We start from the raw sequence: 26,328 nt of genomic DNA on the forward strand, positions 1-26,328 counted from the left end.
ATCGGTGATGACGGTGGCGATGACAGTCGTGGTGGTAACGGTGACATTACTAGAGTGTCGGTGATGGTGTTGGTGACGGTGGTGGCGGTGACAGTAGGGGAGGCGGTGGTGACGGTGACGGTGGTGATGGTGACGGTGGTGGCGGTGATGGAGACGGTGAGTGTTGGCGGTGGCGATGGTCACGGTAATGGTGGCGGCGGTGACGGTAGCATCGGTGGGTGGCGACGGCAGCGGTGGTGACGACGGTGACGACGAGGGGGCCGGCATGCCGTGCTCACCTGGCAGGTGGCGTCCCCGTGGCGCAGACGCAGGAGGCTGACGAGCGCCAGCTCGCTGGCGGCTCGCACCGCCGTATTCTTGTCCTTGTAGCCGTCCAGCAGTGCCTTGAGCAGCGGCTTGGCGGCGCCGGCGTCGGCCGCCTCGGGGCCCGGCGCGCGGTGCACCCAGCACGACACCTGCGCCGCCACCAGGCGCACCTCGCTCGACTGGTGCTGCAGGCCCTGCGGGGTCGAAAGGGCGAGAGGGGAGGGTGGTACGCGGTGGGTACGTTGGCGCGTGCGTGGGTGGGGTAGGCGGCGAGCCGGTGTGTGGATGGGCAGCTGGGAGAGGGTGGGGTGAGTGAGCAGGGTGGGGTGGGTGAGTGAGCAGGGTGGGCTGTTGGAGAGTTGAGTGAATAGGGTGGGGTGGGTGAGGAGAGTAGGGTGGGTGGGGTGAGTAGGGTAGGGTGTCGGTGGGTGGGTGGGACGGTGTCGGTGGGGTGGGTGAGTGGAGTGGGGTGAATGGGGTGGGTGCGCGAGTGGAGTGGATGAGTGGGGTGGTCTGAGTGGGGTGGTCTGAGTGGGGTGGGATGAGTGGGGTGGTCTGGGTGAGTGGGGTGGGGTGAGTGGAGTGGGTCTGGGTGAGTGGGGTGGGGTGAGTGGGGTGGGGTGAGTGGGGTGGGTGAGTGGGGTGGGGTGGGTGAGTGGGGAGGGTTGCGTTCTCCAACACGGGGCGACACGCCACCCTGCCAGGGTGCCCAATGGATTTGAAGCCAACGGCGCAAGTCAGAGTGACGTCGCCAACGGTGACGACAACAACAACAACGACGACGATGCAGCAGGAGGAGGCGGCACCTTGACGAGCACGGTGACGAGCTTGGGAGAGAAGCCGCCGCCCCCTTCGCGCTCCATCTGGTGCCTCATCAAGTAGCCGGCCGCTCGCACGCCGCTCACCGCGATCAGCACCTACAAATACAAAGATCCCCCCCCCCCCGTGTAGCCTTAACAGACTGTTGGGGCAAGTGCCGTGAGCGAGCAGCAGCACCTGTGAAGGCCGGCACGACGCACGTGGGCGGGTACCCAACACCGCACCCGACCACCTTTGTCTTCCACCTCGTCTTCTCCTCCCTCTCCCAGTCTCCACCCTCTCACTGTCTCCCTCTCTCCCAGTCTCCACCCTCTCTCCCAGTCTCCACCCTCTCTCCCAGTCTCCACCCTCTCTCCCAGTCTCCACCCTCTCTCCCAGTCTCCACCCTCTCTCCCAGTCTCCACCCTCTCTCCCAGTCTCCACCCTCTCTCCCAGTCTCCACCCTCTCTACCCCCTCTCCCCCACTCCTCTCTGCGCTCACCCGGTCGGCGTTGGCGTTGGCCAGGATGCAGTCGAGGACGCGTGGCGCCCGCTCCGGGGAGCACACCGCGCTCGGGCACGACTTGAGCGCCACGCAGAGCGCCAGAGCGCGGCCGGCGCGCGTCATCCAGTCCACCGCCTGCTCGCTCACTGGGCACGCAACACAAACTATGAACAAGACCGTTGGGGCAATCGCTGACTATGAAGCTAGGTGCGTGTGTCCTTGAGTGTGTGTACTCGAGTATGTGTGCATCAGTGTGTGTGTACTCGAGTCTGCGTGTGTGTGGGGAGCGGCAGTGTAGCGGTTAGCGCGCTGCGCTACAAACCCGGCCACCCGGGTTCAATTCCTGCTCATGGCCAACACCGGTGACGATTATCTGAACCGGTCCTGGGCCTCCCCTAGGTCGACTCAGTCTCAAATGAGTAAACATCGTCACTGAGGAGACAAAGGCCGGGCGTGGTGCTGGCCACCCACCCCCTCGTGTGCCGTGCCGACCTTCATAGGTCCTCGCTAACAGCACTTGCCTCAACAGTCTATTACAGGCTATATGGGGGATCTTTGTCTGTGTGTGTGTATATGTCTGTGTGTGTGTATATATGTCTGTGTGTGCGTGAGTGAGTGAGTCACCCAGCACGTGCTGCAGCAGCACGGACTGCAGCTCCTCCTCGGGAAGGAAAGCGCACAGCTCCCCCAGGCAGCCGGCTCCCACCGCACGCGTCGGGTCCTGCACCGTCACACCGCACGCCCCACCGTCACCGTGCATCTCACCGTCACTGTAACCGCACCGTCCCCGCTCTCTGAAGCACGGTCACACGTCCCGGAAGCTTTGTCGCCGCCGACGTTGGCCGTGGCCGGCGATGGAACTCGGGCCGAGGGGTTTGTGATTGTGGGGAACGCTTCAACGCCGTCTGCCAGCCGAGTCGCCCCGGTGACAAACAGCTCCTTGGCTCTACGCGGTTTGCTCGGGGAATACTCCCCCGATAGCGCGGCGCGCTCAACGCTCGTCTGTGCTCCCCGTCCGCGCGCACAAACACTCCAACAGGCACCCCCTGAGCACCGCGCTGTTAGCGAGCAGCCCCTACGAGACGCTCGCACGCAACCGCTCGCGTACCTCCTCGTGTCCCAGCATGCCGAGCAGCGCGGTCGTCACGCTACGCCGCACGGATGGGTCCACTTTGCTGCCAGCGCCGGCGATGGTGAAACGCAGCGCCTGCAGCGTCGTCTCCCTGCAGCGGCCGAGGGGGGAGGGGGGTGGGGGGGAGGAGTTCCACATGGGGCAAGTGCGGTTAGCGAGTAGCACCACGAAGACCGACACGGCACAGGAGGGGTGGGGTGGCCAGCACCACGCCCGGCCGCCTTTGTCTCCCCAGTGGTGATGTTTACACCGCACCGGGTACTCGTTTGACACCGAGTTGACCGAGGGGAGGCCCAGGGCCGGTCCAGATACACGTCACCGGCGTTGGCCACGAGCGGGAATCGAACTCGGGTCGCCGGGTTCGTATCGTGCAGCGCCAAGTGCTACCCCGCCGCCCCCCGCTCCCCCCACGCTCACCGCACGCCGGCGTCCTCGGCCGCCCTGGCCCCGGCGAGCAGCTCGGTGAAGAGGGGGTCCACCTTGGCGTGGATGGGCACCAGGTGGCCCAGTGCCTCGGCCGCCTTGAGGCGCACCAGGCGGTTGGGGTCCTGCAGCGCCTTGGTGAACGTCGTCTGCAGCTGCGGCAGGAACGGCTTCAGCTGCATGCCAACCTGCGAGCCGCCGGGGGGGGGGGGGGGGGGGGTGGGGTCAATGGGTCACGCCGGGAAGGATGGTCGAAGGGAGTGGGCGGTCAGAGAGGGGTGGGGGGGGCGGCGACCCGGCCCAGCCGCTCGTTGCGGAGGGTCGCGGTCCGTGCGTGCGCATGTACGTGCGTGACGCGGAACCCTGGCGAGCGTCATTTTGTCTGTCCGCGCGTCACCTTGGCGAGCAGCAGGGCGAGCGTGTCGAGCAGCGCCACCTTGACGCTCCACGCGAAACGGTCCCCCAGGATGCGGATGAGCGGCCCCGTGATGCTCACGACGGAGGGGCGCAGCGCGTCGGGCGCCGTGAGGCGCACCACCTCGCCCAGGCCGTGCGCCGCCTCCTCCTTGAGCTCCGCCCCGCCGCTCAGCACGCCCTCGCGCAGCACGGGCAGGATCGACGACGCGCCCTGCGCACCGAGACCAAGGTCGCCCGTGTGGCCTTAACGGACCGTCGGGGGCACGTGCCGTAGGCCAGCGGCAGCAGCTACGACGGCCGGCAACGGCACACCAGCGGGTGGGTGGCCAGCACCACGCCCGGCCGCCTTTGTCTCCCAGTGGCGACGTTTACACGCCGCGCCAGTCGACCTCGGGGAGGCTCAGGACCGGTTCAAATAATCGTCACCGGTGTTCACCGCGAGCGGGAGTCGAACTCGGGTTGCCGACTAACCCTAACCGCACGCAACAACAACAACCATTCGCCGCCAAGTGGCCGTGACGTTACCACGGCGCCCGTGCCAGGCCAAGTGCACTTGGAGGCCACGGGAATAAGTGTCGAATGCCCAAGTGCCGTGGGTGGACCGAGATGACCGGCAGAGGCATCGCACACAAACGCACTCGAACACGCGAGCGTCGGCACCACCGCGGCCTTCTCCAATTGGTCACGCGGCACAACCGATAATCGCATCGCGGTGCACCACCAGCAACAGCAGCAGCAGCAACAGCAGCAACAGCTGCAGCAGCAGCAGCAGTAGCTGCATTGCTCTGGGACGATGGGCGCGTCGTGCTGCTGCCACCGCCGCACCTTCTTGGGAAGGCAGAAGCCGGGCAGGTGCTGCCCGGGCAGGAGGTCGGACGCCGCCAAACGGATTGCCTGGCGCAGCTCGCGGATGTAGCGCATCTGCTCCGCTGCGTCCAGCTTCTGCTCGCGAGGAACAAAGACACGCACACGCAGACACGCACACGTTAATACACACGCAGACACGCACACGTACACACGCAGACACGCACACGTACACACGCAGACACGCAGATACGCACACGTTAATACACACGCGGACACGCACGGATTAACACACGTGCGGACATGCACGGATTAAAACACATGAATGAATACATGAACACACGTTGACACAAAGACCCTCCTTTAACAGACTGTTGGGGCAAGTTATGTTAGAGAGTAGCACCTATGAAGGCTGGCATGGCACACGAGGGGGTGAGTAGCCAGCACCACGCCCGACCGCACCAGGTACTCATTTGAGGCTGAGTCGACCGGGGGGAGGCCCGGGGCCGATTCGGACAATCGTCTCCGGTGTTAGCCGTGAGCAAACTCGGGTTTGTAACTCGGCATGCGAACCTCCAAGCGACCGCTGCCGACTAAACACACAAACTCGTGGACACGCGCGATCATCGTCGTCGTCACCGCTGGCTGCCGGCGACTGCCGCGAGCGGGAATCGAACTCGCGGGTTTCGTAACGCGACACCGGACGACGAGGACGACGAGGACGACGCGCCTTGATGACGGCGTGGAGAGCGTCCCAGCTGTTGTTGAGAACGACGTCGTCCTCGTCGGCGAAGAGGCGGAGGAGGCCGCGGATGAGCGAGGGGATGTGGTCCGAGAGGTCGGCGCGCCCGCGCGCGCACACGGCGCCCAGCAGCGCCGTGGCGGCGCGGCGCTGCGGCAACGCGGCCGCCTCCGGGGAGCGCGACGCCTCGAGCAGCGTGTCGACGGTGACGCGCACGCCCGCCGGGTCCGTCACGCTCAGCAGCACCGCCTGGCAGTGCTCCAGCTCCTGTGGCGGGGGGGGGGAGTGAGGTCAAGGGGCGAGGAGGTCGGGGAGCGGGTGAAGGGATGGGCGAGCGAGCAGATGAGCGAGGGAATGAGTGCGGAATTATGGGGACGAGTGAATGAGACCGGATGAGCAATGAAAAACATTAATTGATGAGCGAGATTAACTAAGTTATCAGCCGAGCGGGCGAGCGATAAATCGGACTAATGATAACTCGACGAAGTGGATTATTATCACCAAATACTCTAAATGCGTGATGTTGATTATAAATGTGGAGGGGAAAATCAGAGAACCCAGAGAAATAATCCAAGCAATCACGGGGAGAGAGAGAGAGACATGCAAACTCCAAATATACGGCAGGCATCAGGGTCGGGATCGAGCTCACGACCTCCTGTATACCGGGTGAGGGAGGTAGCATCTCGCCACCATGGCGCCCCAACGAGTGGGCGAGCGGGCAGGCGGGTGATCGAGCGGGCCGGTGATCGAGCGGGCGGGCAAATGAACGAGCAAGTGAGTGGGCGGGCGGGCGAGTGGGCGAGCGAGCTGTGGGGCGAGCGAGCGAGCGAGTGGATGGGTGAGGCAGGGCACCTGCTGCTCCCCGGGCGTCCCACTGGCGTCCCGCAGCGCGGTGAGCAGAGCGGCGAGCACCACCGGCAGGTGCCGCGTCAGGGCATCGCCGGCGACCGCCGAGAGGAACGCCAGAACACGCACGCTCACGGGGGGCGTGGTGAGCTGGAGCGGGGGGGGGGGGGGTACGGGGGGGGGGGGGGTACAGGGGGAGAGAGGGGAGGTGGTTGAGGTGGGTGAACACACGGACGCGCGCGATCGCATGTACGTGACACAAATACAAAGATCCCCCGTATAGCCTTAACAGACTGGGCAAGTACTAAACGAAACTTTTTATTTTACCGGGTAAGGCCGACTTTTTCAGAAGCGACCTGGCCACAAATGATAACTCAACGAACTGGCTCATCATGTGGAGATTTATAGCAGCCAAATACTCTAAATCCATGTCGATTCTAAATGTGGAGGAAAAACCGGAGGATCCGGAGAAAATCCACGCGGCCACGGGGAGAGAAACATGCAAACTCCAAACATACAGGCGTGAGGGTCGGGACGGAACCCACTGTAGACCAGGTGAGGCAGTTAACATCCCGCCACCGTGGCGCCCGTGTCCTGCTAGCGAATAGCACCTGTGGCTAGCACCACACCCAGCCGCCTTTGTCTCCCCAGTGGTGATTTTTACATTCCGCACAAGGTGCTCATTTGAGGCCAAGTTGACCTAGGGGAGGCCCAAGACCAGTTCACAATCGTCACTATTGTTGGCCATGAGCAGGAATCGCCAGGTTTGTAGCGCGGCGAGCAAAACCGCTACGCTACCGCTCCACACACACGCGCCACCCATGTGCATCCACACGGACATTTGGGGCAAGTGCTGTGAGCGAGCACCTATTAAGGCCGTCACCGCCCCTTAGCGGCGAGCGATTGTCGTCGTTGTTGTGAACGCTCACCTTGGGGATGAGGTAGGGCAGCACAACGCGGCTCTTGACGGCCATCACCTGCTTGAGGCCATCGAGCGCAAACTCCGACACCGCCTCGTCATCCTGGGTCCGCGGTGGAGGCAGAGAGAGGGTCGATAAGGGTGCACACGCGCGTACACACACGCACGTACATGCCACACATGCACGTACAGACATGCACATACACGCCACACATGCACGTACACACATGCACGTACACGCCACGCACGCACACACCACACATGCACGTACACGCCACGCATGCACGTACACGCCACACACGCACGTACACGCCACACGCGCAGGCAGGTACGCGCACACGATAAAAAAAAACGACAAAGATCCCCCCCCACCCCCCCCCGTATGGCCGGAACAGACTGTGCTGTTAGCGAGTAGCAGCACCTGTGAAGGCCGGAACGGCACACGAGGGGGCGGGTGGCCAGCAGCACGCCTGGCCGCCTTTGTGGTTGCCACACACGCAACCCACATGCGCTACAAGCGTGCGTGCATACGCGCACACAAGCACGCACACCGCATGCACACGCACGCGGTGCACACGCCCGTACACCACACGCACGGCTGGTGGTGGTGGTGGTGGCGAGGGAGGGTTTTCGGCGGCAAGGTAGTGGAGGGGTTAGGGGTGGCACGTAGCTGCTGGTGGCAGCAGCGAGCTGCTTTGTGGTGTTGTGGGCAGGTGGGGGGGGGGAGGTGGGGGGGGGAGGTGGAGGGGGGGGGCGGCACCAGCTGCTGGAGCATGCTGGGTAGGATGTCGTCGAGCGCCGTCTGCCCCACGGTGGTGTGCAGCTGCTCGAAGGTTCGCGCTGCCGCCTCGCGCACCTCGGGCAGCGGGTCGCACAGCGCACGCCGCACCGTGGGCACCAGGCTGCCCGCAAACAGCAGCACCTGTGGAGCGCACGCACCGCACGCACCGCACGCACACACGCAGGCATACGCACAAAAATAATAAGTGACACGCATGCACACACACGTGTATCCGTGTACATGCGAAGGCGTAACCACGCGTGTGTATCCACGTGCGTGTGTCTGCGCGCGTGCCGGTGTATCTGCGTGCGTGCGTCACCGCGTCGCGGCTCGTGGAGCGCATGATCTCGCTGAGGCCGATGCACACGCCCTGGCGCTCGTCGCTGTGCTCCGAGCACAGGCCGGCCTCCAGGATGGGGATGATCTCGGGGAGGATCTTCTCCCCCAGCTTCCGCACCAGGTCCCCCAGCGTGCGCGCCGCAATCTGCGGCCCCGCACAGGCAACACCGCGGCGGCGGCGACGACGACACGAGGTTTGCGATGACGGCGACAGGGAGGACAGCGAATACGTCCCGTACCGCCCCCGGCCACAGGCACCCCCGACTACCGCCACTGCCGGTCCCCCAACTACCGCCACCCCCCGACTTCCACCACCACCACCACCGCCACCCAACTATCACCACCCCCAACTACTGCCCCAAACTACCGCCCCCAACTACTGCCCCCAACTACTGCCCCCAACTACCGCCCCCAACACCGCCACCGCCGCCAGCAGCAGCAGCAGCGGCGTGACCACCGCACCTGCCGCTTGTCGTAGTTAGTGGAGGCCAGGAAGCCGAGGAGCAGGCCGAAGAGCGTGGGGAGGATCTCGCGCAGCGTGCGCGGCGTGTTGGCCACCACCACCTTCCACACGTGCAGCGCCGCCTGGCGCACCACCAGCGCCACGTCCGAGCGGCCCATGTAGAGGCCCGAGAGGACGCGGTTCCGGCGCTCGGGGCCCAGCGCCGAGATGATGGCCTGGGCGGGGGGGGGGGGGGAGAGTGGGGGGGGGGGGTGATGGAGGGATGGAATATGGTTAGGCGGGTGGGAGGCAGGAAAAGGAGGATGATGGGGTGACAAGAACGTGGTGTGTGTGCTGTGTCTGTGCGTGGGAAGCGGTGTTGACTCCACACATGCACACACGTACACACCCAAATACACACTCGCACGCACCCACACACACACACCCTCAAATACACGCACGTACACACTCAAACACACCCACACATACAAACACGCGCACATACCCACAACACCCAGCCACACTTCAACATACGCAACACAATACTACGGCCAAGTGTAGTGTTAGCGGTTTAGCTGGCGCTGTGGGTGTAGTGTTAGCGGTTTAGCTGGCGCTGTGGGTGTAGTAGGAGGAGAGAGCGGGGAGGGAGGGGGGAGGAGTATGAGGAGCAGGAGGAAGGTGCGGGGAGCAAGAAAAGCGTTGGGGAGTGTGGCGGAGTGGGGAGGAGCAGGACACCTTGGTGGACTGCACGGTGCCGAAATTGTCGTCCTCGGACGCCGTCTCGGTCGTCATCTTCCCCGAGACGCCCGAGATGTGGAAGAGCAGATCGCCCAGCAGCTGCACGGAGCTGAACCTGCACACGGCACGCACACGGCGCTCAGCGGGGCTCAGCGGCGCTCACGGCGGCACACGGCGCTCAGCGGGGCTCAGCGGGGCTCAGCGGGGCTCAGCGGCGGCTCACGGCGGCTCGCGGCGGGTGTGAGGGTGGTGCCTCGGCTACGGCCGAGGCAATGGAACGGCGCCGGTGTGCGACCCAGGGCTGTGGTGCCTACGAGTTTGGTATTGCTGCGACGGTGTCAGTGTTAGCGGTTTAGCTGGCGCTGTGGGCGAGTGTCCGTGGTGGCGGTTTAGCCGGCGCTGCGCTACCGGATGCGCCAGCTGTCGTTGAAGAGGCCGTCCTCCAGCTGGGGCAGCAGCAGCGTGATGGCCTTCTCCGCGTAGGTGGAGATGATGCGCTGACCCGCGCGGAGCGCCGTGTCGCGCACAAACTCATTCTCGTCGGCCAGCGCCTGCGCGGGGGAGCGGCGGTCGGGGGGACGGGGGGGAGCGGCGGTGGTTGTGGGGGGGGCGTTGGGAACAGCAGAAAAGGTGAAAAGAAGAGAGGGAGATATTAAACGCCATTTTTTAGATTTCGGTAAAAGTCAGAGACGCAATGCACGGAGTGAATACGAGACAATGGTCCTTAATAACTAGTACTACCCATAACCACACGAGCCAATCAGACACTACCACAACCACTAACCAGACTAGTCAGCACTCCCACTAATCATGATCTTAACGTAACCCTAGGTCGACTCAGCCTTAAATGTGTACCTGGTGCGATGTGTAGACATGGCCACTGGGGAGACAAAGGCGGCCGGACACGGTGCTGGCCACCCCCCCTCGTGTGCCATGCCAGCCTTCATAGGTGCTGCTACTCGCTAACAGCACTTGCACCAACAGTCTGTAAAGGCTATACAGGGGATCTTTGTCTTTGCGAGCGTGTGCGCGTGACGTGATGCACACCACACTCTGTGCCCTAGAAACCACATCCTGCTTCCGTCCGTCACCCATGAACACGTGTGCATGTGTGTGTGCATTTGTGTGTGTGCATGTGTGTGTGTGCATGTCAGTCAGTCTTCTCGTGGTGGCTTGGTTTGTCCCGTGACCTCCTCTCAGCGAGCCTTCAACACTTCACTTGGCTTCGGAGTGCACCTGGCCTGAAACTTAGTGGCGAACGGCGGCTATTGTTGTCTTTGTGCGTGTCTGCGTGCGTGTGCACGAGCGCGCGCGTGCGAGTGCCTCCCCCGTGCCTCTCACCTTGAGGATGGCCGGGATGATGGGCCCCACATAGGGGGTGAAGCGCTCTCCGAACGTGGCGGGCAGGAATATGAACATCATGATGTAGCCGTCGCGCACGTGCGGTGCCAGGTCGGCCTTGGAAGCATTGGCGACGATCTCCGGCATCAGCTTGTCGAGCTTCTCCACGCCCAGGCTCACCAGCACCTCCGAGAGGCCTGTGCACGCACGGTGATGCACGCACGGTGATGCACGCACACGCACGGTGATGCACGCACGCACGGTGATGCACGCACGGTGATGCACGCGCACACACACAAACGCACGTACGCACACGTGGGCGCACGATGCATAGACCGCACGGCACGTGCGAGCTCGTGAGCACACTCGGGCACGCACGCATCACGTCAAAATACCCCCCCCCCACCCACATAGACTGTTGGGGGGCAAGTGCTGTTGTAGCAAGAGCCAGCTATGAAGGCCGGCACCACGCCCGGCGATGTTTAAACACCACACCAGGTACTCATTTGAGGCTGTGTCGACCAAAGGGAAGCCCAGGAACGGTTCAGATATTCGTCACTGGTGTCGAGTGGGAATTTAACTTGGGTCACCAGGTTTGAAGCACAGTGTGCTTCACCACGACACTACCGCTCTGCTACACTATGATCACACGCACACACACACACACAATCATACACGGTGACTACACCTCCAATTAGCACGTTTGGCTATGTATGATGTGAAAGAAGTTCAACATGCATACACATGTACTGCCCCGATATGATTTTTTCACGTCATGACGACCATCACGATATCGGTTTCCCGTAATTGGTATCGTTTTGGTTTTGTGCTGTGCTGGACTTCCAGCCCAACAAAGATTCACTCCAATGATCTTTCATTGAACAAGCGAGCGAATGAGCGAGCGAGCAAATGAGCGAGCGAGCGATGTGGCGAGCAAATTCCGAGTTGCTCATCTCACCCTGCGCGGCTCCGGAGCGGTCCACAGAGCTCTGCTCGGAGGTGAGCGTCTGCATGAGCCAGGGCATGAGGTCCTCGAAGCTCTCCTCGCCCATGCCCTTCACCATTGCGCCCAGCGCCTTGGCCGACACCGCACGCACCTTGCCGGGGGGTGGGGGGGGGACGCGAGGACGCACGCCGGCACCGTGTGAACACACGCCATACACACTGTACACACACACAGCCCGTACGCACGCACGCACATATAAGCACGTACCACACACACACACACACAGCGGCACGTGCGCATTTACAAACGTACCACGCACACACAGCGGGTACCCCACAGCACGCAGTGTACAGGTAGATGCAGGAGCATTTGATTTTGGTCTCTGGGTTTAGGGCATGGGTCAGCAACCAAAATAGCAACAAGAGTAATTTTCTTTGAATTCGGTAAAATAAACTCGATATTTCGAGACTCGCAATGCGTGTGAATACAGCACGTTGTGTAACCCATATTTTAAGAACGGCAGAGGCACAATGATTTGTAAAGCGGCATTACAAATAATTTTTGGCTTGTTGGAGTTCACCACTTATCGAAAAAACGAAACTTTTTAATTTACCACGGAGGCTATGCAGCTCTTTTTCAGAAGCAACATGGCCACAGATGATAGCTCAACGAAGTGGCTTATCACGTGGAAATGTATAGCAGCCAAATACTCTAAACGCGTGGTGATGTTGATTCTAAATGTGGAGGAAAAAACCAGGAGAAAAATCCACGCGACCACTGGAAGAACACGCAAACTCCAACTACACAGCAGCAGAAGCAGCAGCAGCAGCAGGCGTCAGGGTCGGGATGGAACCCAGGGACTCCTGCGTACCAGGCGAGGGAGTCAACATCTCCTAGCAACTGTGGGGCCCCCTGGCACTGGGAGTCGTGCGGCCTCACCTCTGGGACGGGGTCAAGCAGCGACGTCTTGAGGCCCGGGATGACGCTGGGCAGGTACGGTGCCAGGTCCTGCAGACGTGCGGGGCGGGGTGGGGGGGGCAAGAGTCAGGTTCAACACCAGGCGAGGGTTCCGCGCTAACGTCCATATCCGAGTCGCCGGCAGGGGTAGGTGCCTGAAACTCTCCGCTCACCACGATTCTCTCCCAATTGTTAGGGTACCATGCGACATCCTGCCGCGCCGTCTGTGCCACTGAAGCTATTCTGCTACCGCCGCCTGCCGCACATATTCAGTTTTATGTTCCTATTAATGCAACAAATAAGTTTAATCACTAGGCCCCGGGCCTTCCTCTTTAGGCTACGCCCCTTCCCACTGGACACGGGGCCGATTGGGTCGCGTGAAGGGAGCAGCAGGAAGATGGTTGCATGCCACTGATCGCTCGAGTGAGGCGCCGGCTTGTCCGCCAGACCTGGCGGTGTATACGCGTGCGCCCGTCCCTCTCTCTCACTCCCTCTCTCTCACTCTCCCTCCCCCTCCCTCCCCCTTTCCCCCCCCTCCCTCCCGCCGGCTCTCGCTCTCCCCGTGGCTGTGCGGCGCGGGCGGCACACCTTCTGGTCGGTGAGCGAGTACATGTTGCCGATGATCTGCGCCGCCATCTTGCGCGTGTCGGTGGAGCGGTCGAGGAAGGCGCGCTGCACGATGGGCATGATAAGGGCGAGCGACGGCGCGTCGATGAAGTGCACGAACTGCGTCTGTAGCAGCGTGTGCAGGCAGCGGTGCACCTGGCGCGACGGGTCCGTCAGCGCCTCCAGGATCACCGGCGTGATGGCTGGCGCAGCGGCAACGCCGTTTGTCGCGCGACACGGGGGTGGGGGGGGGGGCAGGTTTGTGGGGGGGGGGGGGGGGGGGAGGTTAGGAGGGGAGTCGGGGGGCACACAGGGAAGGTACGGGGGGTGGAAACCGGAAATCAGGGAGTGGCACGACCACTCATTTTGTGCACGTTATAGATTGCATTGTTGTTGTTTTTATTGTAACGATCAGAACTAATTCCCTCCAGAGTGAGGGCGACTGATCTGGCCAGGGGACCACCACCCCACGGATGGACACGTCGTCCAGCAGGCGTCTCGCAGCAGCAGCACGACCCGTCGCGTCTCCGTCCCCCCGTCCCCACCACGTCCCCACCATGTCCCCACCACGTCCCCACCACGTCCCACCACGTCCCCACCCCGTCCCCGTGTCCCCACCACGTCCCCTCACCCTGGATCTCGGGGTTGCGGATGACGCTGCTGATGAGCTTGAGCGCCTGCTGGCCGGCCTGCTGCACCTTGACGTGCGAGTCGGTGAGCACCTGCGTGAGCTTGGGCACGATGCTGGGCAGGCACGCCGACAGCTGCTTGGGAGCGCAGTACGCCATCGAGCCCAGCAGTTCCACCGAGCCTACGGGCGCACGCACAGACACACGTGCATACATACATACACGCGGGTATACGCACGCACGGACGTGCACCCGGGCATCGATCAGCCTCCCATTGTATCTGTACCAGATGGAAATTCCTCCGGTGCAGCTATTCAAAGCTTCACGAACTACGTGGTCGAAATAGATGTTAAATAATGTTGGAGCCAGAGGACATCCCTGCGCACATATACATACAGACATACATACAGACATACATGCACAGGTATACACACGCACGCACAAGTACACGCTTGCAAGTGAGCACGTGGACATGCGCGTGCATGTGTATAAGAAGGTGCAAACAATGACAAAGATTCCCCATATAGCCTTAACAAAGTGTTGGGACAAGTGCTGTTCACGAGTAACACCTATAAAGGCCGGGAACGTATGTACGCTTCTTTCAACCATGATAATCGGAACGGCCCACGAGGGGGTGGTATGGCCAGCACCATGCATGGCTGCCTTTGTCTTCCCAGTGGCGATGTTTACATACCACACCAGGTACTCATTTAATGCTGAGTCGACCTAGGGCAGGCACAGAATTAGATATTCCCCACTGTAATTGGTCGTGAGTGGGAATTGAACGCCGAGTTCATAGCTAACCATTGCAGCCACCGCTCTCCACGCAAGTGCTTGTACACACACGCGAGATCACAAGCACATGCAAAAATTTGCACACACGCACAGGGTGGTGGTGGTGCTGGTGGTGGTGAGCGAGGGGTGAGCGAAAGGTGAGCGAACGGTGGGTTTAACACGTCGGCTTTCGTGACCAATATCATCCATAAGAGGTTTTTGGGTTAGATCGCGAATGGTGGGGCGTGACAATGAGAAGTGAGGTGTGGTGGTGAGTGAGCGATGAGGTGTGGTGACGAGTGAGTGGTGAGCGCGAGCGAGTGAGTGGCGAGCGAGCGGCGAGCAATGAGGCGTGACGATGAGCGGTGGAGGTGTGGTGACGAGTGAGTGGTGAGCGCGAGCGAGTGAGTGGCGAGCGAGCGGCGAGCAATGAGGCGTGACGATGAGCGGTGGAGGTGTGGTGACGAGTGAGCGGTGAGCGGTGAGCGGTGAGCGGTGAGCGCGAGCGGCGAGCGGCGAGCCCACCCGTCTTGGTTCTCCACGAGTCCTCCTCCAGGGCGGCGAGCAGCGAGGGCAGCACGAGCTTCACGCCGTGCGTGCTCAGGTTCCGCATCACGGCCTTCGCCGTCTCCTCGGCCGCCTGGGGTGGCGCGCAGGAGGAGGGGGCACGTGGGGGGGGGGGGGGGGAGCACGAGGGGGGAGGGGGCACGTGGGGGGGGGGGAGCACGCGGGGGGAGGGGGCACGTGGGGGGGGGGAGCACGCGGGGGAAGGGGGCACGTGGGGGGGGGGGAGCACGCGGGGGGAGGGGGCACGTGGGGGGGGGGAGCACGCGGGGGGAGGGGCACGTGGGGGGGGGGAGCACGCGGGGGGAGGGGGCACGTGGGGGGGGGGAGCACGCGGGGGAGGGGGCACGTGGGGGGGGGGAGCACGCGGGGAAGGGGGCACGTGGGGGGGGGGGGGGAGCACGCGGGGGGAGGGGGCACGTGGGGGGGGGGAGCACGCGGGGGAAGGGGGCACGTGGGGGGGGGGAGCACGCGGGGGGAGGGGGCACGTGGGGGGGGGGGGAGCACGCGGGGGGAGGGCCGTGGTTGTGTTAGTGGCGTCCCGCACAGACGAGCGGCACTACAAAGATCCCCCGCCCCGTCCAGCCTTCACGGCACACGAGGTGGGGGGGGGGGGCTCCCCAGTGGCGACGTTTACACACCACGCCCAGGTGTTCATTTGAGACCGAGTTGACCTAGGGGAGATAATCGTCACCAGTGTTGGCCGTGAGCGGGAATCGGACTCGGGTCGCCGGGTTCATAGCGCAGAGCGCGAACCCCAACACTACATCACCGCGACGCTTGTGCCAGGCCATGTGCAAGTTGAGGCCACGTGAAGTGTCACACATGCACAGAGTCACACACAGACACAGAGTCACACACAGACACAGAGTCACACACACACAGACAAAGACCCCCCCCCCACACGTAGCTGCCAGCAGGCGCCTGCGGGCGAGAGCTGTGGACAAGCCGCGCGTGCACTCACCTCCCGCACGTACTGGTTCCCGTCGCCCAGGCACAGCAGCAGGTGCGGCAGGGCGTGCACCACGTACGGCTCAAACAGCCGGCCCAGCATGCTGCACAGCATCTCAAAGCCGAAGAGCGCGCCTGTGCCACGCGGGGTAGGGCACAGGAGAGGGCAGGGTGAAGGGCAGGGTGAAGGGCAGGGTACACGCACCTCAACACTCACCCAAACCCACACACCTGTTCACTCTCACATCGGGTTCATCAACCACTCACCCACACCCCACCAACTCACCCATGCTCTCACTCACAAACCCATCCACACTACCGAATCGCCACGTAACTCACCCACTCTGCCACCCACCAACCCACTCACTGCACCACACCACCACACACCCAGCCGCCCACGGGCTCCGGCTTCTCACCCTCGCGGCGGCGGTAGTGCTTCTTGTCCTGGATGGCGTCGGTGAGGGTGGACATGACGTCCAGCTGCTTGAGCGCCAGGATGCCAAGGCCGCGCACGAGGCCCGCCAGGCCGTGGGCCGCGCCCCGCCGCTCCCCGTAGCTCTCCGCCTCCAGCAGCAGCGCCATGAGGTGGCGCGCCATCGCCGGCGCGTCCTCGCGCATCGCCGGCACCAGCGGCGCCAGGCAGTTCGCCACCGACTCCTGCACCTGTGGGGGGGGGGGGCGAGAGAGGGGAGGGCGAGAGGGGGGCACGGCACGCAGAGTCAGCGAGGGGGGCACAGGGCGTGGTTGATCGAGTGGGTGTGTGAGTGGTGCTCACTTGCCCAAAAGTCAATTTAAGGCTATATGGGGATCTCTATCTTTGTTTGTTGTTGTGCGAGTACGTGGGTCTGCGTGTAGCTAGTTGTTTGTGGAGGTGTGTGCGTCGGTGTGCGATGTTTGAGTGGCTGTGCGAGTGGCTGTGCGAGTGGCTGTGCGAGTGGCTGTGCGAGTGGCTGTGCGAGTGGCTGTGCGAGTGGCTGTGCGAGTGGCTGTGCGAGTGGCTGTGCGAGTGGCTGTGCGAGTGGCTGTGCGAGTGGGTGTGCGAGTGGGTGTGCGAGTGGGTGTGCGAGTGGGTGTGCGAGTGGGTGTGCGAGTGGGTGTGCGAGTGGGTGTGCGAGTGGCTGTGCGAGTGGGTGTGCGAGTGGGTGGATCAGTGGAAGAGTCGGCGACATTTGTGTATGTCAAGGCGCCTGTGTGTGAGTGAGTGTGGTTGCAGGTCACCTGCTGCGAAGGCGTGGAGAGCGCTGCGACCAGCTTGGCCACGATGGGCTTGACCTTGGGGTCGCTGCGGTCCAGATGCTTGGCGAGCGACCCCATGAGGATAACGACGCCCTGCCGCACTGCGTCGTAGCTCGCGTCGTCCGGAGAGTCGCGCAGCGAATCCTCCAGCAGCGGCAGGAGCTCGTTCACGCACTCCTGCTCACGCATGCACACAGATCCCCCATGTAGCCTACCCACCCACCCACCCACCCACCCACCCACCCCACCCACCCACTCACCCACCCACCCACCCACCCACTCACCCACCCACCCACCCACCCACTCACCCACCCACCCACCTCACCCACCCACCCACCCACCCACTCACCACCCCACCCACTCACCCACCCACCCACTCACCCACCCACCCACCCACCCACCCACTCACCCACCCCACTCACCCACCCACCCACCCACCCACTCACCCACCCACCCACCCACCACCCCACCCACCCACCCACTCATAAACCCACCCTATCTTCCATGTGCTCACCCTCTCACTCACTCACCGTATAGCACCTCTGACAAACACGCGCACACACACACGCACGCAAGGACACACACGCACGGACACACACGCACGCACGGACACACACGCACGGACAAGCACACGCACACGCCCACACGGACACACACGCACGGACAAGCACATGCCCGCACGGACACACGCGCACGGACAAGCACACGCACACGCCCGCACCTTGCCATGGTGGTTGAGCGCGGCGAGCGCTGCGTCCAGCATGCGGCGCCGCACCTCGGCGTGCCGGTCGCCCAGCGCCTCGGGCACGAAGAAGCGGAAGAGCGGCGTGACGCGCTCGCCGCCCAGCGAGCCGGCCACGGCCGCCAGCGCCAGCGCCACGCCGCAGCGCGCCTCCCATTTGTCGGGCGGGGACTCGGTCACCACGCGGCCCAGCCCGTCCAGCACGGGCGGCGCTCGCTGCCGGGGAGGGGACGGGGGAGGGCGCGAGTCGGTGAGGGCGTCACGTTCCACTTGCGCCGCCTGTCACTCCCGCTGCGGTCGTGCCGTACCTGAAGCCCGCCGGCTTGAGTCCCCCTCAGCTCCCTCACCTCCCTCCCCCACTGGCTTCCCACCACCACCACCAGCAGCAGCAGTAGCAGCAGCAGGTCAACAACAACATCCCCTGCTGCCTGCGCCACCACCGCCGCCTCTACTCTCGGCCGTCCCCTGAATCGCTCCTCTCTCCCTGCACCACAGCCCCTGTCACCCTGCACCACAGCTCCTGTCACCCTGCACCACAGCCCTGTCACCCTGCACCACAGCTCCTGTCACCCTGCACCACAGCTCCTGTCACCCTGCACCACAGCTCCTGTCACCCTGCACCACAGCCCCTGTCACCCTGCACCACAGCTCCTGTCACCCTGCACCACAGCTCCTGTCACCCTGCACCACAGCCCCTGTCACCCTGCACTACAGCTCCTGTCACCCTGCACCACAGCTCCTGTCACCCTGCACCACAGCTCCTGTCACCCTGCACCACAGCCCCTGTCACCCTGCACCACAGCTCCTGTCACCCTGCACCACAGCCCCTGTCACCCTGCACCACAGCCCCTGTCACCCTGCACTACAGCTCCTGTCACCCTGCACCACAGCTCCTGTCACCCTGCACCACAGCTCCTGTCACCCTGCACCACAGCCCCTGTCACCCTGCACCACAGCCCCTGTCACCCTGCACCACAGCTCCTGTCACCCTGCACTACAGCTCCTGTCACCCTGCACCACAGCTCCTGTCACCCCCTGCACCACAGCTCCTGTCACCCTGCACCACAGCTCCTGTCACCCCCTGCACCACAGCTCCTGTCACCCAGCACTACAGCTCCTGTCACCCTGCACCACAGCTCCTGTCACCCTGCACCACAGCTCCTGTCACCCCCTGCACCACAGCTCCTGTCACCCAGCACTACAGCTCCTGTCACCCTGCACCACAGCTCCTGTCACCCTGCACCACAGCTCCTGTCACCCCCTGCACCACAGCTCCTGTCACCCAGCACTACAGCTCCTGTCACCCAGCACTACAGCTCCTGTCACCCTGCACCACAGCTCCTGTCACCCTGTACTACAGCTCCTGTCACCTTGCGCTACAGCTCCTGTCACCCTGCACTACAGCTCCTGTCACCCTGCATTATGGCTCGGGGTGCAACTCTACACCAAGGACCAGGACCGTGGTCACTGTTTCTCCACAGCAGCCGCCGTCCGGAACACGACGATCATCAAGACCCCCACTGCTGCCGCTGCTGCTGCTGCTGCTGCACGTCACCAGCACCGGCAGCGTTCAGCCCACACCGACCTCTACGGGGCACTCAAAGCCCCCACCTCTTTCATCTGGAGGGAGGGAGGCAGCGAGGGACGGAGCGTGGGACCGGAGCGAGGGGGAGGGAGGGACGGAGCGAGGGACGGAGCGAGGGAGGGAGCGAGGGAGGGGGGGGGGCGAGCGCCGGAGTGCGGGTAGAGGCCGCGGCGCCGCTGCTCACGTAGAGCTTCTCCTGGTAGAGCGTGCGGAGCTGGCCGAGCACGTCCGGCGCCAGCTCGGGGTACGGCTCGAGGGCGGCGGCCAGGGCGGCGGCGCCGGCGACGCGCACCGCCTCCACGTGCGACAGGACGTCGCGCAGCAGCAGCGAGCAGAGCGCCGGCTGCAGCTCCAGGCCCAGCGCCTCCCACAGCCTGCACGGCAGGCGCAGAGACACGGCGCAGAGAGAGGGGGAGGGGAAGGGAGAGGAGTAGAGGGGGGCAGGGAGAGAGGGGCAGGGAGAGGGGCAGTGAGAGACGGGGGCAGGGAGACAGGGGCAGGGAGAGAGGGGCAGGGAGAGAGGGGCAGGGGGAGAGGGGCAGGGGGAGAGGGGCAGGGGGAGAGGGGCAGGGAGAGGGGGGCAGGGAGAGTGGAGCAGGGAGAGTGGAGCAGGGAGAGTGGAGCAGGGAGAGTGGAGCAGGGAGAGTGGGGCAGGGAGAGGGGAGCAGGGAGAGTGGGGCAGGGAGAGGGGGGCAGGGAGAGAGGGGCAGGGGGAGAGGGGCAGGGAGAGTGGGGCAGGGAGAGTGGAGCAGGGAGAGTGGAGCAGGGAGAGTGGAGCAGGGAGAGTGGAGCAGGGAGAGTGGAGCAGGGAGAGTGGAGCAGGGAGAGTGGAGCAGGGAGAGTGGAGCAGGGAGAGTGGAGCAGGGAGGAGGGGCAGGGGGAGAGGGGCAGGGAGAGAGGGGCAGGGAGAGGGGCAGTGAGAGACGGGGGCAGGGAGACAGGGGCAGGGAGAGGGGCAGGGAGAGAGGGGCAGGGGGAGAGGGGCAGGGGAGGGGGGAGGGGGGGAGGGGGGCAGGGAGAGGGGGGCAGGGAGAGAGGGCAGGGGAGAGGGGCAGGGAGAGGGGGGCAGGAGAGAGGGCAGGGGGAGAGGGGCAGGGAGAGGGGGGCAGGGAGAGAGGGCAGGGGGAGAGGGGCAGGGAGAGAGGGGGGAGGGAGAGGGGCAGGGAGAGGGGGGCAGGGAGAGGGGGGCAGGGAGGGGGGGCAGGGAGAGGGGGGCAGGGAGAGAGGGGCAGGGGGGAGAGGGGCAGGGAGGGGGGCAGGGAGAGGGGGGCAGGGAGAGAGGGGCAGGGAGAGAGGGGCAGGGAGAGAGGGGCAGGGAGAGGGGGGCAGGGAGAGAGGGGCAGGGAGAGGGGGGCAGGGAGAGGGGGGCAGGGAGAGAGGGGCAGGGGGAGAGGGGCAGGGAGAGAGAGAGAGAGGGAGTGAGAGACGAACACAGATGGGAGGGAGAGGTACAGTGAAACAGACAGAGGCACCGACATCCCCCTGCTTCATGGAGGGTCATTGCCGTGTTATTATTCGTCTGCCCGCCTCATCGCTTGGCGGTCCACAGGCCGCTCGTTCCGCCACTCGCCCCGTGGGCCCGACGTGGCCCCGCCGGGCGGCACCCACCCGTGGGCGAGTTTGCCGTTCTCCTCCTCGGGGTCGAAGCGCGCGAGCCAGACGCGGCGCAGCACGTGCACGCCCGCCTCGCCCTCGCCCCCGTCGGGCGTGGGCAGCACCAGCTCCAGCTCCAGCAGACCCTGCCGGCAGCACAGCCAACGCCTCCGTCAGCACGGTTGGCCACGTACGGTGCGAAAGAAGTTCCACGTACATACACATGGCGCTCGCAGCAGGGACACGCAGGATCTCTCCGTTGTCTTTATGTCTCTGCGTCTGTGTCTCTGTGTCTCTGTGTCTGTGTGCCTGTGGCTATGCATGTTTGCATTTCTCTGCGTCCCTGCGTGTCTGCATCTCTACGCTTCCGCGTCTGCGAGTCTCTGCATCTCCGCATCTACGAGTCTCTGCGTCTCCGTGTCTGCGAGTCTCCGCGCCCGGCTCACCCGCAGCGCGGCGTCGCGCAGCGCCGTGCACGGGGACAGCAGCGCCGCGAGCAGCACCTCCACCTCGGCCTGCTCGGCGCAAGCGCAGCCAGGGTTCCCGCTCGCACTGGTGCACAGCGCCGTCAGCGCCGACGCGGCCGTCACCTGCGGCGGCAACACGCAGATCAACCATCAACGAGGAGCGGCGACACGGAGGAATCGATGACTCCCGAGAGAGAACACGTTCCACCGATTACAAGCGCAGGATCGCGAGCGAACTGGGGGGGCCGTTCGACCCTCGTAGCGCGGTGATACCGCAGATCTCCCCATGGGCTCCGCCACCTTCCCCGTGCCGGGTTTTCCCAGCGGCAGCGTTGCCGTAACCCCGGGCGACCGTTCGTCACCTGTAGCCGTGGCGACGCCGTGGCAACCAGCGAGGTCAGCAGCAGCATCATGTCCTTCCTGGGAAGCAGCTCCGGTCCGTTCTGAAACAGCGCAGAGCGTCACATCGCAGAGCGTCACGGCGCAGAGCATCACAGCGCAGAGCGTCACATTGCAGAGCGTCACAGCGCAGCGTTGCGGTGGAGGCGTTTCGGGGTTCATTAGGGTTCCCCCCCATTGTGAAACGGCTGCTCACTATTTTGCGCACGGTTGCAATTTAGTTTGCTCAGTCTGTGCTAGCCGCTGAAGTGCTCATGGATGTCTTTATTTTATTATTTATCGGACGAAGACATTTCTGAAATGGAATTCCGCCAGCAAGTAGTGCACTCCCCTGTGCCAGCAAAATGAGCACAGTCCCTCCAAGAGGCCTCTCTTTGCCAACACTGACCAAGCAAGCCGTGCTCATGAAGTGTTAGACCAAAGCCTCTGTGAGCTGGATAGAGGTGAATTATTAATATTCATATTTATTGCATTCGTCAATGACTGGGCTTGACTTGCCACACTTGAGAACTCGGTTCAATCAGGAGTGGCCAAAACCCGGCTAAGAACCCGTGGTAAATAAAAACACTTATTTGTATCCAAGTCAAGCCCACGGAGCGATGTGGCTCTTTTCCAGAAGCAACGTGGCCACAGATGACAGCCCAATCAAGTGGCAGCCAAATACTGGAAACGCGTGACGCCGATTCTCAACGTGGAAAGGGAAAAACCGGAGCACACAGAGAAACATCAACACGACTACAAGGAGAACACGCAGACTCCGATAATACAGCAGCAGCAGTAGGCCTCAGGGTCGTGATGGAACCCAGGACCTCCTGCACACCAGGCGAGGGAGTTAACATCTCCTAGCCAGTGGCGCCCCGCACGCGGTGCCGGCTCAACCCTCTTGGCCTCTCAACCACCTCTTCTATCGCCGCCGGTCGTCTTACAATGCCCCGCCAGCACTTGCCGTCACCTCGTCTATTTCCTCCTCCTCCTCTCCCTTCTCCTCGTCCTCCTCCTCGTCCTGCTGCTGGCGCTGCTGCTGGCGCGAGCGCAGCTGCGCGTGCGCGGCCATGACGAGCAGCGCGGCGACGCGCGTCTCCTCCGACACGTCGCACGCCGGCGCCGGCAGCAGCAGCGTGCGCAGCAGCGGGAACGCCAGCGCGAAGGCCGGCGCAGGGAGCGGCCCGGGGCCTGCGACAGGACGGCACGATAACGGGACGCGACGGTGAGACGGTGAGATGGTGAGATGGTGAGACGGGACGGTGAGATGGTGAGACGGGACGGTGAGACGGAACGGTGAGATGGTGAGACGGGACGGTGAGATGGTGAGATGGTGAGACGGGACGGTGAGATGGTGAGACGGGACGGTGAGACGGAACGGTGAGATGGTGAGACGGGACGGTGAGATGGTGAGACGGGACGGTGAGACGGTGAGATGGTGAGATGGTGAGATGGTGAGATGGTGAGACGGGACGGTGAGACGGGACGGTGAGATGGTGAGACGGGACGGTGAGACGGTGAGACGGGACCGTGAGAAACGGACGGTAGACGGAGTGAGGACGGGACGGTGAGACGGGACGGTGAGATGGTGTGAGACGGGATGTGAGATGGTGAGACGCGACGGTGAGACGGGACGGTGAGATGGTGAGATGGGACGGTGAGACGGTGAGACGGGACGGTGAGATGGAACCGTGAGATGGTGAGATGCTGAGACGGGACGGTGAGACGGGACGGTGAGACGGGACGGTGAGACGGGACGGTGAGACGGGACGGTGAGATGGTGAGACGCGACGGTGAGACGGGACGGTGAGATGGTGAGACGGGACGGTGAGACGGGACGGTGAGACGGGATGGTGAGACGGGACGCTGAGATGGTGAGACGCGACGGTGAGACGGGACGGTGGGATGGTGAGACGGGACGGTGAGACGGGACGGTGAGACGGGATGGTGAGACGGGACGGTGAGACGGGACGGTGAGACGGGACGGTGAGATGGTGAGACGGGACGGTGAGACGGGACGGTGAGACGGGACGGTGAGACGGGACGGTGAGACGGGATGGTGAGATGGTGAGACGGGACGGTGAGACGGGACGGTGAGACGGGATGGTGAGACGGGACGGTGAGACGGGATGGTGAGATGGGACGGTGAGATGGGACGGCGTGTTGGTGGAATGCAACGATGAGACGAGACAACACGATGGGATGCGGCGATGAGTCGCGAAAAGAATAAAAAACACGTAACGAGATGCAAAGAGATGCAATGATGGGATATGAGGTCAGACACGATGAGCGAGTACACGACACACCACAACGAGACCCCAAGAGAGGGCACGACAACGCCCGATGATTAGACAATGATAGGACGAGCGAGGGAGAGAGTGAGTGGGCAAGTGGTTGAATATGGGAGCAGGTGAACGAGTGGCTGCATAGAAGAGTTAGTTGTGAGCAAGCGAGTGGATGAGCGGATGAGCGATTGAGTATGTTAGTGGGTGAGCGAGAGGGTGGATGAACGGATGAGCGATTGAGTATGTTAGTGAGTGAGCGAGAGGGTGGATGAGCGGATGAGCGAGTGCGTGGGTGGGTGAGCGAGAGGGTGGATGAACGGATGAGCGATTGGGTACGTTAGTGGGTGAGCAAGAGGGTGGATAAGCGGCTGAGCGAGTGCGTGGGTGGGTGAGCGAGAGGGTAGATGAGCGGCTGAGCGAGTGCGTGGTTGGGTGAGCGCTCCCACCGGACACGGTCAGCGCGTAGAGCGCCGCCACGACCCTCTCAGCGGCGTCGCTCAGCGGCTCCTGGCACCAGGCGGCGGGCACCTCGCACTCGGGGACGAGCAGCCGCATCGTCACGTAGCCCAGCACCTCGCCTGCACACACAGACAAAGAGCCCCGTCGTTTAGACTTAACAAACTTTTGGGGCAAGTGCTGTTAGCGAGCACACACACACATACACGCATGCACACACGAATAAACACACACGTGCGTGCATGCATGCACGCAGACACGCGCACGCGTGCATACATACGCACACGAACACACGAGTGCATGCACACGTGCGTGCACGCACACACATGTACGCACGCACACACATGTACGCACGCACACGTGCGTGCACGCACACACATGTACGCACGCACACACGACCAAACATACACATACACACATACACACACGCACTCAAGCACGCACCGAGCTGGGCGTGCTCGGGCGGCATGAGCAGCTGCGGCAGGGAGAGCAGCGTGTCGAGGGCTCGCGGCGCCGCGAGCGGGGAGGCCAGCAGCGGAGTGAGCACAGCGACGAGCGGCGCCGCGTGGCACGCGAGCCTCGGAGACCGCGCCCGCACCATCGCCCCCAGCAGCGCCAGCGCCGACGCCAGACGCTTGTCCATCTGTGCCGAGTCACACAAAGACAAAGATCCCCCGTGCAGCCTGAACAAACCGTTGGGCCGAGTGCCGTTAGTGAATAGCATCCGTGGAGGCCGGCACGGCGCACGAGGGGGGCGAGGGGCCAGCACCACGCCCGGTTCGCACACGCACGGACACGCAGGGACACGCGCACTTACACGCACGCACAGGGACACGCGCACTTACACGGACACACAGGGACACGCGCACTTACACGCACGCACAGGGACACGCGCACTTACACGGACACACAGTGACACGCGCACTTACACGCACGCACAGGGACACGCGCACTTACACGCACGCACAGGGACACGCGCATGCGTCCCCGTGCGAGCCGTAACACAGGCGGCTTGAAAAGGAATGAGGAACCGATCGTTGAATGGATTCCCCAATTGCGATAACTCCTCCACAATCACCGTGGGGGTGAGGGGGTGAGGGGTCGACGCGGAGACAACTCGGGCACGGCAATGGGGACATCATGCACCCTCCGGCTCTCGGGAGATCGAGCCCGGCCCACAGCGACCCCCCCCCCCCGCTGCCCCCCTGGAGCCCGACCTGCTGCCCCCCCGGAGCCCGACCTGCTGCCCCCCCGGAGCCTGACCTGCTGCAGGCGTGCACGCGTCTCCGCCTCCTTCTTCAGCTGCTCCTCCACCATCTCCTGCTGCTTGGCCGTGAGCTGCGGGGCGGCGTCCTTGCCGCCGCCTCCTCCGCCTTTCTTCTTCTTCTTCAGCTCCTGCACGCGGCGCCGTGGCGGGGGGGGGGTGGAGGGGGTCATGGGGGGGGCCACCTGTGCGGGGGGACGGGCCTCCCCCGCCACCCCCCTCCCTCCTCCATCTCTATACAAAATTACTCAACTGGGGTTGCACAAAGCAATCGTTGCCAAAACCTGCCGGGACCTTCTCTGACAGGAAGCGAGGCTTTCCCCCGGGGTATAAAATATGCATAATAATAATAATAATTT

At 63.6% G+C, this 26,328-nt stretch overlaps 1 protein-coding gene across 1 annotated transcript in view; it reads right to left on the minus strand.

Moving 5' to 3' along the window:
• GCN1 (GCN1 activator of EIF2AK4) overlaps positions 1-26,328 on the minus strand; it is a 51,782-nt gene that overhangs the window by 2,725 nt on the left and 22,729 nt on the right. The window contains exons 23-56 of the mRNA XM_061562226.1: positions 25,969-26,100; positions 25,150-25,348; positions 24,696-24,827; positions 22,935-23,155; positions 21,946-22,026; positions 21,563-21,706; positions 21,132-21,262; positions 19,708-19,897; positions 17,918-18,154; positions 17,179-17,373; positions 16,377-16,623; positions 15,974-16,095; positions 14,971-15,085; positions 13,674-13,853; positions 13,025-13,245; positions 12,419-12,487; positions 11,492-11,630; positions 10,534-10,730; positions 9,601-9,743; positions 9,190-9,307; positions 8,475-8,690; positions 7,993-8,157; positions 7,653-7,814; positions 6,903-6,995; positions 5,980-6,123; positions 5,116-5,394; positions 4,407-4,523; positions 3,562-3,792; positions 3,159-3,352; positions 2,718-2,832; positions 2,234-2,330; positions 1,607-1,755; positions 1,113-1,223; positions 279-500 (exon numbers count right to left, since the gene is read on the minus strand). Of these exons, the coding sequence (XP_061418210.1) occupies positions 279-500; positions 1,113-1,223; positions 1,607-1,755; positions 2,234-2,330; positions 2,718-2,832; positions 3,159-3,352; positions 3,562-3,792; positions 4,407-4,523; positions 5,116-5,394; positions 5,980-6,123; positions 6,903-6,995; positions 7,653-7,814; positions 7,993-8,157; positions 8,475-8,690; positions 9,190-9,307; positions 9,601-9,743; positions 10,534-10,730; positions 11,492-11,630; positions 12,419-12,487; positions 13,025-13,245; positions 13,674-13,853; positions 14,971-15,085; positions 15,974-16,095; positions 16,377-16,623; positions 17,179-17,373; positions 17,918-18,154; positions 19,708-19,897; positions 21,132-21,262; positions 21,563-21,706; positions 21,946-22,026; positions 22,935-23,155; positions 24,696-24,827; positions 25,150-25,348; positions 25,969-26,100 (5,508 nt within the window). The remainder of the gene's footprint in view (positions 1-278; positions 501-1,112; positions 1,224-1,606; positions 1,756-2,233; positions 2,331-2,717; positions 2,833-3,158; positions 3,353-3,561; positions 3,793-4,406; positions 4,524-5,115; positions 5,395-5,979; positions 6,124-6,902; positions 6,996-7,652; positions 7,815-7,992; positions 8,158-8,474; positions 8,691-9,189; positions 9,308-9,600; positions 9,744-10,533; positions 10,731-11,491; positions 11,631-12,418; positions 12,488-13,024; positions 13,246-13,673; positions 13,854-14,970; positions 15,086-15,973; positions 16,096-16,376; positions 16,624-17,178; positions 17,374-17,917; positions 18,155-19,707; positions 19,898-21,131; positions 21,263-21,562; positions 21,707-21,945; positions 22,027-22,934; positions 23,156-24,695; positions 24,828-25,149; positions 25,349-25,968; positions 26,101-26,328) is intronic.

This window comes from Lethenteron reissneri, chromosome 29, assembly GCF_015708825.2.
Source record: "Lethenteron reissneri isolate LAM-NWPU_2019-01 chromosome 29, ASM1570882v1, whole genome shotgun sequence".
NCBI classification, from domain to species: domain Eukaryota; kingdom Metazoa; phylum Chordata; class Hyperoartia; order Petromyzontiformes; family Petromyzontidae; genus Lethenteron; species Lethenteron reissneri.